General features: G+C 38.8%; 2 protein-coding genes across 2 annotated transcripts in view; one reads left to right on the forward strand and one right to left on the reverse strand.

Annotated features, from left to right (window-relative positions):
• Nucleotides 1-2565, reverse strand: part of LOC131794923 (uncharacterized) — a 14606-nt gene extending 12041 nt beyond the window's left edge. Inside the window, exons 1-2 of the mRNA XM_059112495.2 lie at nt 1436-2565; nt 437-788 (exon numbers count right to left, since the gene is read on the reverse strand). Coding sequence (XP_058968478.2) covers nt 437-788; nt 1436-2529 — 1446 coding nt within the window. The 5' untranslated portion in view covers nt 2530-2565. The remainder of the gene's footprint in view (nt 1-436; nt 789-1435) is intronic.
• Nucleotides 2566-3083: 518 nt separating this feature from the next.
• On the forward strand, nt 3084-19229 carry LOC131795195 (uncharacterized). The gene is made up of 16 exons (XM_059112771.2): nt 3084-3225; nt 3802-3872; nt 4482-4516; nt 5693-5753; nt 6186-6249; nt 7257-7337; nt 8120-8229; nt 9118-9176; nt 9260-9342; nt 10173-10209; nt 10943-10988; nt 11446-15693; nt 16219-16598; nt 17558-18040; nt 18593-18694; nt 18792-19229. Exons 1-16 carry the CDS (start codon nt 3160-3162, stop codon nt 18980-18982), a joined length of 6117 nt encoding a protein of 2038 aa, XP_058968754.2. The 5' UTR covers nt 3084-3159; the 3' UTR covers nt 18983-19229.
• The last annotated feature ends 56 nt before the right edge of the window (nt 19230-19285 follow it).

Below are 19285 nucleotides of genomic sequence, written 5' to 3' on the forward strand. Positions count from 1 at the left end.
CTGACAAGGAGAATTTGTTTAACAATCAAGAGGTTCTTCAGTTGATTATCATTTCCTTTATTCTCATGACATTAATGTTGGATTCAGGGGTGATATTGAAAGGAGAAATTAGATGCTAATCACTCTAAGGGATAAAAAAGTCTAGCAGGAGTGGGGGAGTAAGATGGATAGGGTGATCACACCTCAGGGTGAGGGCTAGAGCACTGCAGCCCTCTGTTCTGCAGATCCAGACCTCCTTAATGAAACTAAGGGTTCATGGTTTCCTCTTTCTTGTCTTTCTTCATATCAAAACGGATGGTAAAAACAAACTTTTTTTTATAGCGACATCAACATTCAGATAAGGAGGTTTTTCTCGGAGTTAGTCGAGAGTAAAAGCTGTGGAAAATAAGAGGATGACATGGTCGAAATCTAACTGTAACTGGTAACACATGCTTACCTCCTTTCTTGCTTGAGAAGTTTCACTGTCATTGAGATAACTTTTCTGTCTTTTCATTAAATAGCGATAGTAAACCATAAAACTTGCTTTCAGTCCAGAACAAAGCACTGTGATAACCAAGGAGAAGGTGATGATGACTACTTTAATAACATCATGCCAAACTTCACCTGCATCCACGAAAATTAGTTTATCAGGGCAGGTTGGATTGCAGTGTGCACCAATGCAGCTGTCAATCACCTTGAAGGTGGTATTACTGGATTTCACCCAGGTAGATAAGAAATCTTGAATGCTGATGCTGGAAGTCCCATTTTTAATTTTTGTTGATGACCAAGTTCCACTTTTAACTCTATGACTATGAAGGAAAAAGGAAAACTATTTTGTCACAATAGACACAGGCTAAAAAGAACCTGTTATGTTGACAATATCCCGTTAAATGAAATGTCTCCCACAAGTAAATTAAGCAAAGTTAAAGAGAAATTCTTAGTGCCCCAAAGGAGATGATACTCATCTGCTGTTGCACCAGCCCCTCTTCCCCACCAACGAGGACATTTTTCCACCCTTACATCCGGGTATTTATTTGTACTCATGAACAGAAGGACTTTGCACATGAGAACCACACATTTTCAAAGGAGGGCATACACCAAACATGAACGGACTCGTCCTTTTTATGGGCTAAGGGAGTGGGGTTAGGCCAAAAATTCCCCTAGGGCAGCGATTGGAATATTTTTCTCTTCATCAAGGTGTCTTGAGCTATCGAGATCCCTATTTTGTTCCGCTTTAACTGGTTTTTTTTTCCTTTTTCAATCGATTTGCATTTCTTTTTATAGCACTGTCTGTACCGGAAGGTAGTGCATTCAAGTATTTTATCCATGATAATCCGACGTGTGTGAAAGGTCACCTGATAACAGGAAGGAACAGAGATATTTACTTCATTTGGGTTTGGAGTACCTCCAAACTTGTCGCAAGTACGAAAAATGAATTTCAATTAATTATTTTTACCTGAATTTTCCATTGTCTCGGGTAACTTCTACCAAAGGTTGTAAAACGCTGTCTTTGTCCCAAAGACTTGACGTACTCAAATAAGTGTGTTGAAAACAAGCCGGGACAAAAAAACTAACACGACGCCTTTGAGGAATTTCAAGTGACTCATTCATGGCTCCGCCATACATGCTTACTGCAGATAAAAAATCTGCTACATGATTTTCGGCTGTCTTTCCCTGACTTTCAAGCCTTTTAAGCACATCCGCAAACATATAAATGTCGTACAAACTAAAAACAAACGCCATTTGCATTGCGGTCGAAATGTGGTGTGTAAGGAGACACGACGCTGATAGGCAACATGCGTAACCATATCGCATATCTGCACATGCAGCCGACGAAATGTTCGTTAATTTGCCAAATTCAGAGTTCACTCTGGATTTAAAGCCATCTTGGAAGTTTATAAACCATGCCGAGTCTGTTATGAAAAGAAATCTGGGCTTCGATGATAAGTAACTGGTAAAGTTTGTTGTAAGCCAATTTGCGTGATTTAAAACTCCTATCCCTCCGGCACTACTACCCGAAACCACGATCTCTTCTGAAAATGAGATGTTGTAGTTCTTATGTAAATCTTTGAATACTGAACGAAAAATCGTATGGCCTTTAAAACTGAAGTTATCTACGGACGGGTCATTCACGAAATCAAAGGATCCGTTCCGGTGAGTTGATTTTTTACCAAGCCACAGGTCACTGCTACAATAAGGGACCAGTACATGATTATAGTTGTAGAAAGTCGGATTTTCACTTTTTGAAGAAGACAAGATATCTCTTCCGATTACTTTTTCGGGCAGATACTTCGAAGACATTAACACAGTCGAATTCTTGTTCAAATATCGCTTGTTGCAGTCTGCCTTCGACGAACAAAGACCCCCGCTCTCAAAGAAAATAATCCAGTTATGAGCCCGTCGTTGTCCGATGTAGAACACCGCACGCGAATTGTCGTTGCAGACTGCATCTTGAGTGCTAATAATCGTCTTGTGTAATTGACCCAGCGTCTTGACTCTGTGAACAATTTGAAGGATAGAAACTGCAACGAGTACATATTTCCATGACATTTCCGTACAGCTGTTGCTTGAAGCAGTGAAAAATAAAACTTGTAATTACGCGCGCGACATAGGAATCTAACACGTTCAACCAGTCTTGACAGAACATCAGGAAATGTCATACAAAAAACAAACATACTTCTGTCACGCAATGTAACAACTTTGAGTCACGTAATTCAGACTAAGAACAAAAATAACATTCCAGAATGGATGAGAAGATTTTAAGAAAGTTACGAGGAATTGTCTAGATATTTCTTTAACGTTAATTGTGAACAATAATCGATAAGTAAAATATTCCTGAATAATAATTGCAAGCATGTTGTATGTTTACTAAATGAGACCGGGAAACTTATATTGATAATCCTGTTTCATGAAGGAATGAATCACCGGGACACTTCTCTTTTTGTATTTAAAAATACAATCTTATCTCAATAATCTTATCCTGATAATCCTCAGACCCTCATATCCTTTCCAGTTCTTTCATTTTAGCACACACCGTGAAAGACTGGTGTGGAGATAGTCTTTCTCGTTCCCAGTTTTCGGCCGTGAAGTCAAAATGGCAGAAGATTGTGCAGAGGAAATTCGTGGTGTTTAAAATCGCAAGAAGTTATAAGCTGTCAGAAAGCAGTGTCTGATTCAACAATGGCTGATTCAGCTTCAAACAATTCCAGTGATTCTACTTGCTCTTCATGTGCAAAAATGAAAGAGGTTTGTTGGGTCTTTTTCTTAAAATAATTGTTCCAGACCCTTAAAAACGTCCAAACTACGTCTTGTTTCTTGTTTAGTTTACAAATATGAGGTTCTCACTTAAAGGACACCAGTTGTGTTTTTTACGGTTTTCCAATTGATTCTGACAATGCTAAGAACGGTCCACGAAGGTTGGCGTTGTTTTATTACGCCTTCATTGATTATGAATGTTCGGTTTTCATGTACATGTGCTTTGCTGCAAGAAGAGAGCTGAGTACACTGACAAGCTTCATTATTATGCATGTTCCTTTTATCCTGTTAAATCACAGTGTTCTCAATCAATCATGTACAAATAACCACAATCTCCATAATCTTTCTTTGTCGCAATGTTAATATGAGTAATGTTAAGACTTTGTGGGACAACCACTCCGGAAAAAAGTGTGTGTATGTTCTAGCTATACATACACGTGCACTTCTCATGTACAAGTGGTTTGAGCTTCTAAGAAGAACTAAATAAATTTCATAATTAATACCTTTTAGTCAATTTTTTGGGCAGTTAGGGCACTAATGATCATGGCTACCTGTGGTTTCTTTCAGGTACTTGAGGCCACTAAGAAAGAACATGCACTGACACTAAGAATGATCAAAGAAAAGATTATTTCAACAGAGTAAGTTAAATTTTACCTGTTATTAAAAAGATTAACCCAGGTGTCTGTGTTGACAAGACAGTGAGATTAACCACTAAATCAAAGAATTTTTGATTTGTGTATGTTTCTCTCCCTTTATGAAAATACATTTCAGTGTACTGTTTTGCAATGTGAGAACTTTAGTCCACAGGTAGTTAGCTTTATTTTGTATTTTTCTGTTGTCTTTGTCCATATTTGTTTATTTTATGCCCCTGACCTAAAGACGATTTTAACTCTTATATTACATGTACTGTAGCCAGCCCTTAAATTTTTATTGCTTTTTTTTCTCTTGGTACAATATTTTGAACTCTACTCCATTTTGAATCAGAGGTTAAGATATTTGCTTAAGTCACTTATTTTCTTAAGTTGTTTAAGTCTGAGCAGCTCCTCTTTAGAGGTAACAGCCTTGAGGTTAGTTTTCACTGGAGACAGAGTCATAGTCGGAGTCACTGGAGCACTTTCAACCTTGTGTTAATCGCAAATCAGGTTGTAAGCAGAGTCAAAATATAGACAAAATCAGAGTCAGAAGAAAGAAAACAATTTCAATTTTTTCCCAAATTAACTAGTTTCTCATTATTTTTGCTATCATAGTGAGCTTATCAAGAAGTATCAAGAGAAATGCTTGGGTATCCTTTCAATGTTTTCTTGAAGATAAATACAATGTATTTAATTTTGTTTGTTTACTTGTTTATTGCAAAACTTTGAAATTGACTAGTGTCCATATCATTCCCTCTCTTTGCCGATCAATCATAACCGTTACAATTTCCTCAAATGTGATTGGTGCATTACCTGCTTTATTTTTCACTAATCATTCTGTGCAGTTGTTATTGAACAGTGTAATCCAACAGTTGGCTGTAATGGAATACCTGTTACTGGACAGTTGAAGCAGCCAATCATAATCAGTCCTTTCAGCCAAATTCACTGACCACAGAATTGATCACAATAACCATAGCAACAACCACTTATCCTAAGAAAACAATGGCATTTCCATAATTGAGGAATTTTTTACCAAGACAATGTTTCTACAAGAAATATTTGTCCTAAATGTTTTTTTCTGTTTTCGGAAATTGCAATGGATATGATTTATTAGTAACAGGACTTTGTATTGTCCAATTCTGTTTGTAATCATACTTGTGATTGACAAATCACACTTCTGCTTTGCAGTGGACTGATTTTGTTAATTGCTTGTATGATTATGGACTGAATTGGATTTCACTTGGTCCTATTACCAGAATTAATTTAAAAGTACGTCAAATTATTGAACCAGGTATTACACAATGTTGGGTAATTGGGGTATCCAGACCCTCTCCAACCAGGCAACAGGGATGTTGTGCTACTCCTCAGATGGCAAAATTTTTTAAACTACAGGATAGCATTTAATATACTGTGTCCTTCAAAATTCTCTTGTCTTGAAGTATTTCTTAGCTTATTTTGGCTGTAGTTGAAAAACAAAATGTGTTTTCTAAAGCAGGAGTTTTAACCCCCCCCCCCATCAAAAATTTCTGGATTAGTTCCAACTAAAATTTAGTGCTTGGTGCTCAGAGCACCTTTAAATGGTACTCTATGAGTTAGAATTCTTAAGTGTAATTATTTTTCCCTTCAGAATATGGAAAACTTAGGAATGTGCAACAAAACCATGACTACATGTAAAACTCTGAAAGATTCTGTATGGTATAAATTCTGTGTAGTCTACTGAATACTTGGTAGTGAAGACCTTTTGGATTGCATATACTTGTCTCTAGAAATATTTACTTACAAGTTAATGAAGTTCTCTTTTGAAGTGAGTCCTTGACCAGTTGTAGAATCTGATAAACATCTTCAACAAGCCACTGACTTCACACTGAAACTGGAAGCAGCTCAGATGTAAGACAATTTGAAATGATACAATCATGCAATTGCCATTGTATATAAGATTGTCTGGAGTTAGGTTTTAAAAGCTAGAACTGCTTCAGTCTAAATTGAATGCTGATGATGCTGCTGCTGCTTGTAAGACTCAGCACCTTTGGTATTATTTTAAAATATGTTGTTTAATTATTAATTATATTAATAATTTATATTAATTATATATTAATTAATTATTAATAGTTATTAGTATTGTAAGCCCTTGTTGGGAGATAAGAAATTAATTGATTGTGTTGTATGACGTAAATGTTCTGTATGCTAAAAAGGAATATTTGCTTAAGTTTAAGCATTTTCAAAATTGCTGGAAAGTAAATGTTCAGCCATCTTTAGTCTTTAAATTTTAACTATATCTGGAATTGTTTTATTTATTGTAATTTTGTGCTATGAATACAGGAAAATTGAAACTTTGCAAGGCCAGCTGGACAGGGCACTGCATTCCAGTGAACCTCTGAGGAAGGTACCTGTCTTGTTGAAGTTGATGTTGTTGGTGATGGCTCTTTTTACTGTTTTTCAACAGTGTGGCAAACATGGGGCTTATGATAACTAATTTCAGAGTGTGCTGAATGATCTGACTTGAATGTCAATTGAACACCCAGTCCCATGCCCTAGGGGTCAAATTTGATGATGGGGTTACAAGGATTTTTGAAATGTTTTGAAGTATGACTCACACTTGGCAAAAGTAAATGATTTTGAAAAGTTCAGTAGGGGCCAAAAGGTCATTATTTTGATCAGAGTAACCAGCAGCATATTATCAAGTAGCCAGCAGAACTCTGGCTGTCACCAGCCTGTTTTGAAATTCCTGGGGTCAAAGTTGGTTGGTTTGATATTGTAACACCATCCCTGCCTGCCATTTTGGTTGCGTTACACATAACGTGATGTTACTGATTACATATACAGAACCTTTTTTCTTTTTGAGCTCCACAAGTAGCAGAATGTTAATAGAATCCTACCAAGTGTATGGCTTTGCTTGGAGCCAGAGTTTTTTGTTCAGAACCCCATGTTACCTTACAGTCCTTGACGGTCTTGTGTGGTCCTAGGTTTAGGTCAGACTGATTTTCAAATCTTTAGTATAATTTTGATGCAGATCTTATACCTTACAAGTTGGATTATATTTAGAAGTATGGTTTTTTTCAACATCAGTTACCTCGCACCCCTTTCCACCCTGAATGGTAGTTGCTATGGATATGCTCATGTAGACATTCATTTGTGTACTTCTTGTCAATCTGTTTTACATCTTCTTGAACAAATAACTTATGATAAAAAGATTGGTAATAATTTGTAGGATCCACATACTTTTTCAAAATCACCCAGCAGGACCCTTTCTGAAATCATGGATTACCTCAAAGAAATTCAAGCCATTCTTCCCTCTTCTACTTTTCATTTTATCATAAATCATCATTTACCTAACTTAAAAATATTTTACCTTGTTTCAATTTAAGTTGGAAGTGCTCTTGTTTATTTCAGAATGTAGCGCGACTGCACCGGGAAAAGTCCTTAGCTGATTCAACCATTGCAGAATTACAAGAAAAGCTACAGACATTTGAGGTACTCCACCAATGGGATGATATAAGTACATTCTTTTCAATGGTTTAACTTATAATATGCACAGTTATTTTGCAATTTGCATAGTATTTTTCCAAGCCCCGAAGGGTAAAGGAAAAATAAAAACAATGAGGAAAATGTCCATGCTTATTATATGTTAAACCATGGAATAAGGGACTTATAATTACACTATTATTTCACTCTAAAGTATTTTGATTTTAGTTTGCAAAATACATCCTACAGTCTTTTCTGGGCCCTCTGCATTTCTGCATCATATTGATTGCATAGGAAGTATGTGAAAGACAAAAACAACATGAGCAAAACCACTGAGGTGTTCTTTGTGACCACCAAAAAATCTGTCATACTAAAAAGTTTGTTTCTTTAATAGTCAACCCTACAAAACTGAAAAGAAAATCAAAGTTGGATCTTTTAGTGCAGCCATTTTGCTGCTCTGTATTTTTGCTCTTTCTATGCTGTAATACTGGGGCATATTCTGTATGTTCTCATGATAATATTATGCAGTAAAATTGTGTAGTAATGGAATAGGACACACTGTGTATGATATGAAAGAAACTTTGTTACATTTATTTCCTTTCTTCTAGTTGTTACTCCATATTGACATTTTTATTGAGAGTAACAGAATTGTGCTCTTGCTCAGGATTACCAGAAATCTTATTTCATGGAGTTGTTTGCTTTTTGATGATGAACAACTACTCTGTTAACAAAATACACACCGAATCAGTCCTGGTCTTGTTAATTTTTGTTGATCTTATTATCAATTGCAGAAAACAAACTCAGAGCTACTGAGTGTTACAAAACTCAAAGAAGAACAGGAATGCCAGTGGAGATTGGAGAAACAAGTTCAGGCTCATGAGATGCAAAAACAAAAAAAGAGGTATCTGATAAACATACGTATAATTAGGAGCCCAGTCGAGTGGTTAAGTCAGTCACGATTGGTCATGGATCAAAACAGACCAATCACAATGGACCTATGCCACTTGAGTCTTACAGCCAATAACATGATGGCAAAACTGACCAGTGAGGTTACACAAACCAGACTTAGTACATTCAAATGACCACAACCATTCACTTGACTCTGAGGATGACTTCTGCACAGGTTGTCGTGACATCAGTCACCACTGGCAACAACAGTCCTTCTCAGCACTACACTATCACATTTCCTTCATTCTGGTAACCTTAATGTTTGATTCAAGAGTAATATTGTAAGGAGAAATAAGATCCTTGTCACTGATAACCCTTTTACTCATTCAAGTGATCAAGACAGAATTTCTCCTTACAATATCAATACAATATCAATCAGATGAGTGATGAGAATAAAGAAAAATATCAATTTCAGGATAGTTAGTTGATCCAATACTAAATTGTCTGAACTAACATTATGAGAATTATATAGTTGACTGTGAGGAGAATTACAAATTTGATCTGGGAGGTAAAGGGTTAAGAGCCAAATGGTTAAAGGGCACACAGAATGCCAGCTACACAAGGGATGTGACATTTATCATCTCCTTTTGTTGCTGAATCCTAGTGAAGATGAATCAAAGCTCTTGGCACCTTGAAAGGTGAAAATATTGTGAAATTGGTATTACATGTATGTTGCAGCAGTGGAATACACTGTAAGTCCAAAAAAAGTGACAGGAGATCTTTACTTCTATCAAAAAAATAATGGCAAAATTGAACCCTCCTTGTGAAATTAAAGTGATCCTTTCCTGAGGTAAGAGCTAATTTCTTGTGATTTTACTTCTCATGAAGGATTATTTTTCAGCTTGCAGAAAAGTGAAGCTGCTATTGCAAAGCTACAGGAACAGATCAAAAAAGAGAAAGGTGACTAAATTATTTCTCAGACTTTTTGTGCATTTTTGTTTGCTGTTCATATGTCTAAGGTGATCATGTCTCGTGCTGTTTAGAGCAAAACAAGGAGATGTCCAGTTTGCTGAATAAGGCGAATAGAAAAGCAGCAAAGTTGGAGCAACAGCTTGAGAAATCCAAGGTAAAAGAAACGAAACATTTCTTTGCTATTCCTCATTATTTGTTCTCTGAAGAATAGGCCATTTGTGATATATTAAAATTCAAACTTAGCTCCAAGGCTTGGGGGAATAAAACAAAGGAAATGGCATCAAGGTTGAGGGATGAATAATAAATCTCTTCAGTTTTATTACGCCTAGCCTCAGAGCCATGTTAGAATTTTGATATATCAAAAACGGCCTATTGTGCAGGAGCCAACTGGTGAACGCTGCTGATTCTGGTTTCTGTTGCATGACAGCAGCAGAGGTGTAGCAACTCTCCTTGGATGAGTTGTGGTGTTGGTTGTGTTACTTAATCCTGCCTCCACCAAATATTTCATTTATGCAGAACAGTGAGATAATTTATTTTGCTTTTAACGTAATGAGCAGGGTAAACCATTGCCAGTGGCTCAGTACCATCTGCCAGTGCAGAAAATGCACCTTTTGTAAATCCAGAACTGCATCCTGTAGCTGTCATATGGCGTAGCCATGCAACCACACCTTTTTGGCACCAAACTCCTGAGGGTTCTGGTATTAACATTCTGCTGGTTAAATTTAATGTCTGTGCTGCTGAACAAAAACTTGTCTTAGATTTTGGAGTACAAAATTTTCATTAGCGAGCTGTCCAAACTTTCATAGGCTTGGTGTCATTCTGTGTGATGGAAACACCTCAATGCATAAATTTTCAACTTCTAGAAAGTGCGTCTGGTTCTTTGCAAGCGTAGCTCAAGGAAGTAATGGTAGAGTAGATGAATTTCACAGCGTATTTTAGACTTATTTCATGTAACTTTTTTCATGTTTTTATCCTCTTAAACAGGATGAAATCCAAAGTTTCAAGCTGGAAGCCCGACTTGGTTAGTTCAGCTTTGTTTGTACATGCATCGCGGTCTAATTTTTGTGTTTCATTTTATTACATTCATATGAACAGAAAGGAGAAAGTATTGAACTTGGTGTTTCATGAAAATAACCTCCTTTATTACAAGATATTTATATAAATAAAGATTCAGGGCTTAACAATTGGGTAACTTAAAGTTTATTCTCCCAAATCTTCCAGCCCTCTCATTCACATTTCGTGATGTTTCATAACTTAGCTCTGAGAATTTGTTCTTAAACAGACAAAATCCTTTTGTTGATGTTTTCATTCTTCTTGCCATAATTTTCTTTTAATTAAATCTGTATTGATGTGGTAAGGAAAACTGAATTATATGCCTCTCTTTGAATTGTTCATGTATTGAAATTTTATGGGCGCACTAGCTCAAGTATTTCGTTAAACGATATTTATTTTCTCTCCTTACGTAGCTTCACAACGACTTCTGTGATTGGATTTGACTGACTGTCTGTAAATTTAGTCGCATTCTCTTTGAAAATAAACTAGTTTTAGTTTCCATGCTTTTAGTAAATTGCGTCGCTTCTTTGAAATAATATTCTTTCCATCCTCGGTTTTCATTGGTTTTTGCTGGTTATGTAGCCCACCAGACCCTCTCTCAATATTCTCCTATTTCTGTATCAAGTAAGATTATTTTTACGCACAAACACTTGTACACCTCACATTGGATTCAGATCTCTTTCTCTATTTAATTCCTATAGCAAGAACTTATGGGAAAGACAGGACAGAAAAGACACCAAAATCGAGGTAAGATTGGATTTTGATCACACGACAGTCGTCGATTTTAAGTCGCATGTACTAATGAACCATAACAATATTTCAATTTTCGACAGGCGGTAAAGTTTCGGTTGTTGTGGTACTGAGCAATTTAGTTGATGGTAGTGTTGGGTGTCGATGACGTTCGTCTTCTTGAGCGCTGGTAGTTAACCGTTGAGTTTGCGTTCAAGCGTAGAAGTCGGCGCGCTTCCTCACACTTTCCCCGCACTTTTCTCGCAAGTACCCCGCAGTTTTATTGCACTTTTATTGCACTTTCTCCGCTATTTTACCGCACTTTACCGAAGTTTTACCGCATTTTAAACTCACTCCAAAATAAAGCAGTACCGAATGGTGCCGTTCTCGGTCTACAGTTCTTCGAATTTTTTAATATGTAATTTGTAAAATCGTGAGCTCACGTTACCTTGCTAAGATTTCTTTTTCCGTGCAGGCAAAGAAAGAAATCTTGTCAGCCGCCTTCGTCGCCTGAGGGACATAAACAGCCCTCATCTTCGGGCTCCCATTCAGAAGAACACCTGGAACATATAATTGAAGAGCTAAATGCGTTAAAGGATATGGCCCCAGCTCTCAGTCCCCTTCCACCAAGTCCTGGCCCAGCGGAAGAGAGTTGCAGTGAAAGTAGCAACGATGCTGGCAGCGAAGATGGCGACAGCGATTATAGTTTAGGTGATTTAGCGGATATTTTAACTGGTGATCAGGGTGACGCGGAAAATCCTGTAGGAAAATCTTTGGCAACTAGAGACAGTAGTCAAGACTTCGACGAGGATTTGGAAAACAGTTTCAAAGAGGCAGCGAAGGGTGAAAATGATAATGATATTCAAGGCAACAAGGATGAACCTTCGATGAATGAAGCCCCAAATGAGTTTACTGCTTCTGTGCTTGAAGAATCCGAAAACTTCTCTGAAACGAACTGCAATGTCGACTATGCAGGAGATGAAACATCAAAACGGGAAACATTTCATCAAGCGCATCATACCGGAACTCAAATGAGCGAATATGCACTAGAGAAAGATACGGAACCCATTGAGACTGCGCAAGTATTTAACGCAGCGATAAACAAAGCGGAATCGCCTGGTCTTCGGCAAAAGGGCAAGCGCCGAATGACATCACCGAATCCCCAGGTCATGACTCGATCCAGGGCTAAAGCGATGAAGCTAAGTTCCTCGTCTGATGGTGACAGTTCATCAGAGAAAGAAACTGGAAAAGAGTCAAATATAAGATTAGGAAATTCTTCTAAGATAACAAACACTTGCTCAAAACGTAATCCTGATGCAATAGAAAAGAGAAAATCAAAGGGTACTCAAAACAGAGATGAGAGAGAAACTCCTTTCGTTTCCTTTACGGAAGCTCTCAGAAACCAGCGCGAAATTCGGGATCAAGGAAATTGCTCGAACTCGCTGCCTGAAGCTATCAATGACGATGCTGGTGACGTCACGCCTCACCATGACTACGCCAACGAGCGCGAATGCCCAGGAGCCTCGCTTTCAGGGTCAAAGGAACAATTAGACGATGATAACACTTCTCGTGTACCTCCAACGGAAACGGAAGGTGGTGTTACCTGTTACCGTGGAAACGATGGTGAGCTTCGTGCCTCCGCATTTCCGCTGCCAGGCTCAGTCGAACCAAAGGTCCTAAGAGAAAATTCGGACGCGTTCTTATCAGCGGTTGATGTTCCCACCACAAACATGTCTACTGTACTTGAGAGCGTTTCTGAATCTCAAATTAAGACTGCCGTTCCACTTTCCCCGTCGAAAGAGTTCAGTTCTGACAATAATGATATTTCTTTAGCCGAACTTAGCGATAGAACTGACGCTTGTACTTGTGTTTCAACAAAACCTGAAAACATCGAAGCGGACGCGAAAGTTGTAGCTTGTAAGACAAATGAACTAAACGACCGAAATTTACGAGACAGTAGAAGTAGTCCTCAGGCCACTGACAGCGGGCACTCGTCAAGGTTTAAAAGCGAGGAGATTGCAGATAACACCGTTCCTGAGGACAATTTACAAATCATACGCAATAATTCAAAGGTCGATTCAATTTTTGTCGATGATGAGAATTGGTGTGACCAATCAGAGGCCGTTATTGAGGAGAATCAGGAAGATTTAAGTTGTTCAGCGGAAAGAAACAGTTCAGATTTGGGTGAATTAAGCGTGTGTAGTGCTCTCGATGATGATCGTGAAAATAAAACTGTGTTTGAAACCACTGGTTCTGATCAAAAGGAGAGTGATGTAAATTCTTCCGGCTGCAAAGCTACTGGAAAATTAGCAACATGCAGTCCAATTGAAATTTTGACAGGCGATGCAAAAACCGAAACCAGTCTGGCAATTTGCTCAAAGAAGCGTTCTTGTACTATTACTGTGAAAACAAAGGAAGAGTCCTCAATAGACAGTCACCACATGAAGGAAATCATTGTAAACAGACAACTAGCTTCAAAGAGAAACGCCGATTGCTTTGCGTCCGACGAAGCGAAGCTTGGTAGCTCAACTGAAGATAGCGGAACTGAAAGGTTTACAGATCAAGGGGCCAACTTGGGAGAAGGAATTACAGCGTTGTGTGACGATTCCGCGACGAAATGTTCTTCTCTGACGCATAAAGGTAGAGTGGCAACTACCACCATCATCACCCCTAGTGTGACTCACACGGGAACCAACGTGACACATAGCAATACTAGAGTGTCACGCTTCAAAACAAGTGTGACTCCCACCGAAAGGAGTATGACTCAAACTGGTGTGACTCACGGCAAAATTAGTGAGACTCACACGGAAAAAAGTGTGACTTACACCAAAATTTCAACAAAATTGGAAATTTCCGCCAAAGAAAAGCTTAAAGATGCCATTTATGAAGACAGGATATCTCTGTCAAGAGCAATGATTCAGGAAGGGTCATTAACGTTTCCTACGGGAGTGACGCTTTCTAACTTGGAGAATGATCTAGCGTCCTGTAAAGGTGCGCCGAGCAAAGAAGGAGAGCTATCAAAAGGCAAGAGAAGGGAGTATTCCGAATTTCAAATAGATACGAAGTCTTTAAGAACTCCCAATAAAGATGAAAGGAAGCCTCCGGTGGCTATTGAACTTGACGGAGATTTGCAATCCTGTAGAAATACTGCAGCAGATTCTTTGGTTTCCACAGACGGGGTACGGATAAAATCTGATGTGATAAGAGTTTCGTCCAGTTTCAGAGACGGGATCAAAGACTGCCCCGCAAATTCCAGGCAGGAAACAGAGAGAACCGACATGGAGAGGCAAATGCCTTGTTATAGCGGCCAAAGCGATTGTAACACATCGAGCGACAGAAGAAAACTTTCTGGTTGTAAAGATAAGATTTCCTCCTTTGAAGATGATGGTAATGATCATGAAGGGAGAGAAAGTCCTTCTTCAGCTCTTCCTGAACAAGAAAGAACTCAAATCAAAAGCAGTGAAAAAGCTTTGCAGTTGTTAGGGACCCTTGATACAAGGGAATCACCCAAAGCCTCGGCGACAGCACATGATTTGCAGGATGACCCCCCAATCGAAGCTTTGCTGAACAACCTCGAAGGCCTCTTAGAGGATTTTCCATCGCTATCGCCTCTGCCTCCGTCTCCTTGCCCTTCAGACGACGAAACTGTTGTACTTCCAGCCTCTCCTATTTCAAATAGTGATGGTAATGACGTTACTATCTTGATGTCTGATGCACATGATAAGTGTCCAGGCAAACGAGACGAAAGAGGCTTGACTGAACCATACTCTAAAAGCTTGAAAAGAAACCCAAACAAAAACATGTCTGGTTGTAACACAAGTTTTAACAATAAGGACATTTCGACAAAAAATACTATTGTCAAGACCAAAACAATGACGTCGGAATCAACTTCTTCGCCAACGAGAGGAGTCCTATTGCAACGACCTTTGCAAACGCCTTTGTTGAGATCCCGTGCACAGGGAAGCGTCTCGGCAAAACGGACTCTACAACGATCAGTGTCTGATTCAGCAATACAAAAGAATGAGCCTCAAAGCAAAAGAGCTAAAAAACATCTCAGTGTTTCTGACAAACAACAATCTCCAAAGTCGAGCGTACGTTTGGTTGCCTCTAGAGTTGCTCTTAACAAGGACGTAATGAAGCAACCGTTGGAGAGCTGTGTTGGTAGTAAGGGACCAGTATTTGTAGGCAACAAGGGAGCAATACTGGTTGACCAGAATAGCAACGTTCGGCCAATATTGGGGAAGGAATTACATAAAAAAGATTCAACGAAGGCAACTGATGATAAAGACAGTAAATTTCGACCTTTATCGGTTCGACCAGGTTACCAGACAGAAGTCCAATATGTAATCAAATGCCTTGGCCGCATTTATGAAAATAATGTGGAGCTGGAAATTGTGTTCAGTAGACTGACTAGTAAAAAATGCATTTCGTCCAGTACGCCGGTAGCTTCGGCAATAATCCATTTTTTGAAAAAACGAAAGGACGATCTTATGCCTCACATTCTTGAACAACTCGAGAAAATTCAGTCTGAAGGGAGACCATTAAACTGGAAACCTATTATTTCCAGTTTTGAGTCCCGTCTATTGGAAGTGGTATCCCTGTTATCCAGTGAAGCTTTATTTGGAAACTTGATCGCGCAGTTGGTTACCCTGTGTTCTCGAAGTTTAATCGAAGCTTCTTGTGCTTTCAAAGAGGAGGAAATAAAAGGGAACTTGTCGTTATGGTAAGTATTACCTTTCATCGAGACCTGAAATGATTATTAGAATGTCAAGGCAGACGTAATTTCTTTCGTCAACTCTGTCAGAAGGCGAAAACACAATATCTAGACGTGGGAAATTTCTTTTCTCTTCCGAACAGTCGAATATAATTCTTTTTTTAACCGTTTACACCCTAGCATCAGTATGCATTTTCTCCATACTGTTGTCTATGCATTTTTTTATGGTGCTGACAAGGAGAATTTGTTTATCAATCAAAAGCTTCTTTAGTTGGTAATCATTTCTTTTATTCTCGTGGCCTTCGAATGTTTGATTCAGAGGTGATATTGAAAGGAAATATTAGATGCTAGTACTCTTAGGGGTAAAAGTCTCAAAATGTTACGGTTTCATTACACCGTTTAAGCTTTGTGCAGGACCCTTTTTCTCAAAGTCTTGTGCAGACATCTCTATTACATTCAAATGTAATTTCTCTCTCGAAAAGTCACAATTTCATTGCGAGATTACGCTTCTTGTTTGTATTTTCGGTTTTTTAGCCGTGTCCTGACAGCCTTATGTCAACTCAAAGACGATCTTTCCAATGCTCGAACAATCCTTTATGATGTCATGCGCACGCTATACAGTTTCCACAACGCGGCCTTAGAGCTCGTTGTTACCATAGCTTCAGTTTGGCCCGAAGTCTTACGATCGCCCTCCAACTGCCTGTCGGCTGAGCGATCGCCTCTAGCTTGTACACTGAAGTTAGTGTTATTGAATTGGGCCAACAAGTGTCCGTCATTGGAATTTGGGAAAATTCTGCGTAATTTATGCTGTTGGGAAGGTGATTGTGCTACGGATGAAGAACTGAAGAATTTTGGATCACAGCTTGCCAAGTGGTTGCATGAAGAGAGCGGCGCCTCTGTTAGTGTTGGTAAAGGTACAGTGAAGGAAGTTGTTTGTATATTGAAACAAAAATGAGTTGAATAAGTCAGATTGCTAGCTATACTCATTTGGTAGGTCGTCTATGATGATTTTCTCATCCTTTCGCACCCAAAATCTCATTCATAATTCTCCTTACTGTCTGCCATACAATACTATCGGTGTCAATTTGGAGAATTTGGTGTTTGATCAACTGATAATCCCTAAATTGATATTTTTCTTCACTCTCATCACTTTTCCATTGATATTGTATTAATACTGTAAGGAGAAATTCTGTCTTGGTCATTCATGCGTGTTTAAGGGTTTAATAGTTCTTGAGTTAAAATTGCGCTCAGTAGCAGCTCATACGCTCAATACCCACCAGGGTTTCATCCACAGACTTTAAAAAGAAGTGAGAACCACCTTATTGAGTAAAATAAATAGCACCATATGAAAGAACTGCTCAAAAGCTTTCAAATGAATGGTCACTCACCAGGGTTCTATCCACCAACTAATTAGTTATCAGTTTCTATCCACCAACTGATTAGTTAAACCCAATTTGTATATTTTAGTATTACTAAACTGTACCACTTGCAATTGCTTCTCGGTAGCCTTCATTTGAAAAGTCGTACACTAAGGTATCATCCGCAGCCTTTCATTTGAATCAACACTCACAAAGTTTAAATGCGCAGACTTTAAAAGTTAGAATTAGTGGTACCGCACCTAGTTGTTGAAAGAGCGGATAACGCTATCCAACACATAAAATGCTGTTTATCAGATAAGAGTCAGCAAAACTGATTGCGCTATCCACCGGATAGAGATTTATCCATTAGATAGTGTCATCCACCATTCGCACAACTGGTGCCTGTATGATAGACAATACCACATGAAAGTATGGCTCGGTAGTTCTCATTTGAATGGTTACGCGCGTGGGTTTCATCCAGAGGCTCACGTCCTATGTATTATTTTCCCTCCTAGAAGGAAGATTTGTCCTCGACAGCTACTCTTTTGAGATTGTCAAATCCTTTGAGTTGTTATCTTGTGTACTTGGTTGGCAATGGACCTTAACTGATCTCATTCTGAACCACATTTGGCAAATATTAAGATCGTGGGCTGAGAAGGAGGCAGAAAGTTCTCGGACAGGTGAACGAGAAACGGCGTCAGTTGGAGAGCACAGTCAAGGTCTTGGATTAGGCGAGTTCAGCAGAGCGACTTGCGTTTGTCTAATGGTCACCGACAAGGACAAAAATTCTGATTTTTCTAAAGCAATGCCTAGGGTTTTCAGCACTGAAGACGAAATAACAAGCAAGGAAAATACCTCTATGATAACAGGAGGCAAGGAAAGAGGGAAGAAACCTTTCACTGACGAAAAGGAAGTGTGTGGGATTTGCCTTAAGTGTGGGAATTCCACAGAAACCAGGCTGCCTGAATCGCGAATTGTTTTGTGTATTCACCTTTTAGGTAAGTTTACGCGCAAAAGAAAATAAATAGTATGTGAGTAGTCGATGTTGAAGAAACGGATGAAAACCATAAAACGAGATGAGTTTTTACAGGTTAATTTCAGTTTACAGTGCCTTTCTTCCCCCCCTCCGAATGAAATCGTTACCAGCTAACTGTCTGGGAAACTTGATGAATTGCTGGGGGGGAGGGGGGGGGCGGGAGGTAACCTGCGTTGGATTGTGCATTCCATTCAAGGGAAGTAGCAATATTCCCAGTCGCCTCGTACTACTGAAACCGATGTAAGCTGAAATGTTCTTAGAGTTGACTTCTTCCTAATGACTGGCATGCAGTTCTTATAGAATCAGCATTTGGGAGGTTAGTCGAGCAACTCCCCTTGATCGACATTTTCTTTCTTCTCATCACCAGTCTCCTTGATGTTAGATTGACGTTGTGAGGACAAATAACTTGCTTGTTGCTCCTGGTTGTGAATTGGTTACTGCACAATCAGCAGTATCTTGCGATTAGACAAGCATCTGTGAGGACTTTCTTAAACTCAGATCTTTTTGTTTTCAGGCGGTTTATGCAGAATTGCTGTTGAAAATGGACAACATCCTGCGCCAGAAATAATCAACATGCTATGTAAACTCATAGATAATACATCACCAGACTCGAAAGGTACTGAAAAAACTGTTCGTTAACCTTTAAGAAGCCCTTCCCCTCACTTTTTTTCTGAAGTTTTCCTTTAATTTTTAATTTTTTTTTTCACCAACAGTGACGTATGCCATTCAGCTTGCAGCGGCAGTGTCGCTCCTTGACGTATCACCTTGGCAACCAGGAAGAGTAGCCTCGGTTGTGAACAAATGGCTCTCTGCTTTGAAAGAGACAAACTATATCCAGACTCCCGCGTGCGTGTCACAAGGCCTGGTTTGTTTAAAGAGCATTTTGCGGGTAAATCAAATGTGAAGTTTGACTAAGACAACATGTGGCTTCAGTTTTTGAAGCCAAAACCGTCCGTGATTGCACTTACAGAGAGAAGTACTGGAGATGAATTTAAGTGAATGCGTCACAAGGTCTGTACAGGACTATATGAAAACATGTACGCGTTAATGTTAATATTTAGATATGTGTCAAAAGTCGGAAAGGAAAAAGGAGAGAGAAACCTAGAAAGTAAAAGATGTTGAGATTTAAAAGACCAAACAAATAGAATAAAATGCTCAAGTTTTGAAATTTTCCAGCTTGTTTTTGTTGACTTGAAACTGTTACTAA

This window comes from Pocillopora verrucosa, chromosome 13, assembly GCF_036669915.1.
Source record: "Pocillopora verrucosa isolate sample1 chromosome 13, ASM3666991v2, whole genome shotgun sequence".
Lineage (NCBI taxonomy): Eukaryota > Metazoa > Cnidaria > Anthozoa > Scleractinia > Pocilloporidae > Pocillopora > Pocillopora verrucosa.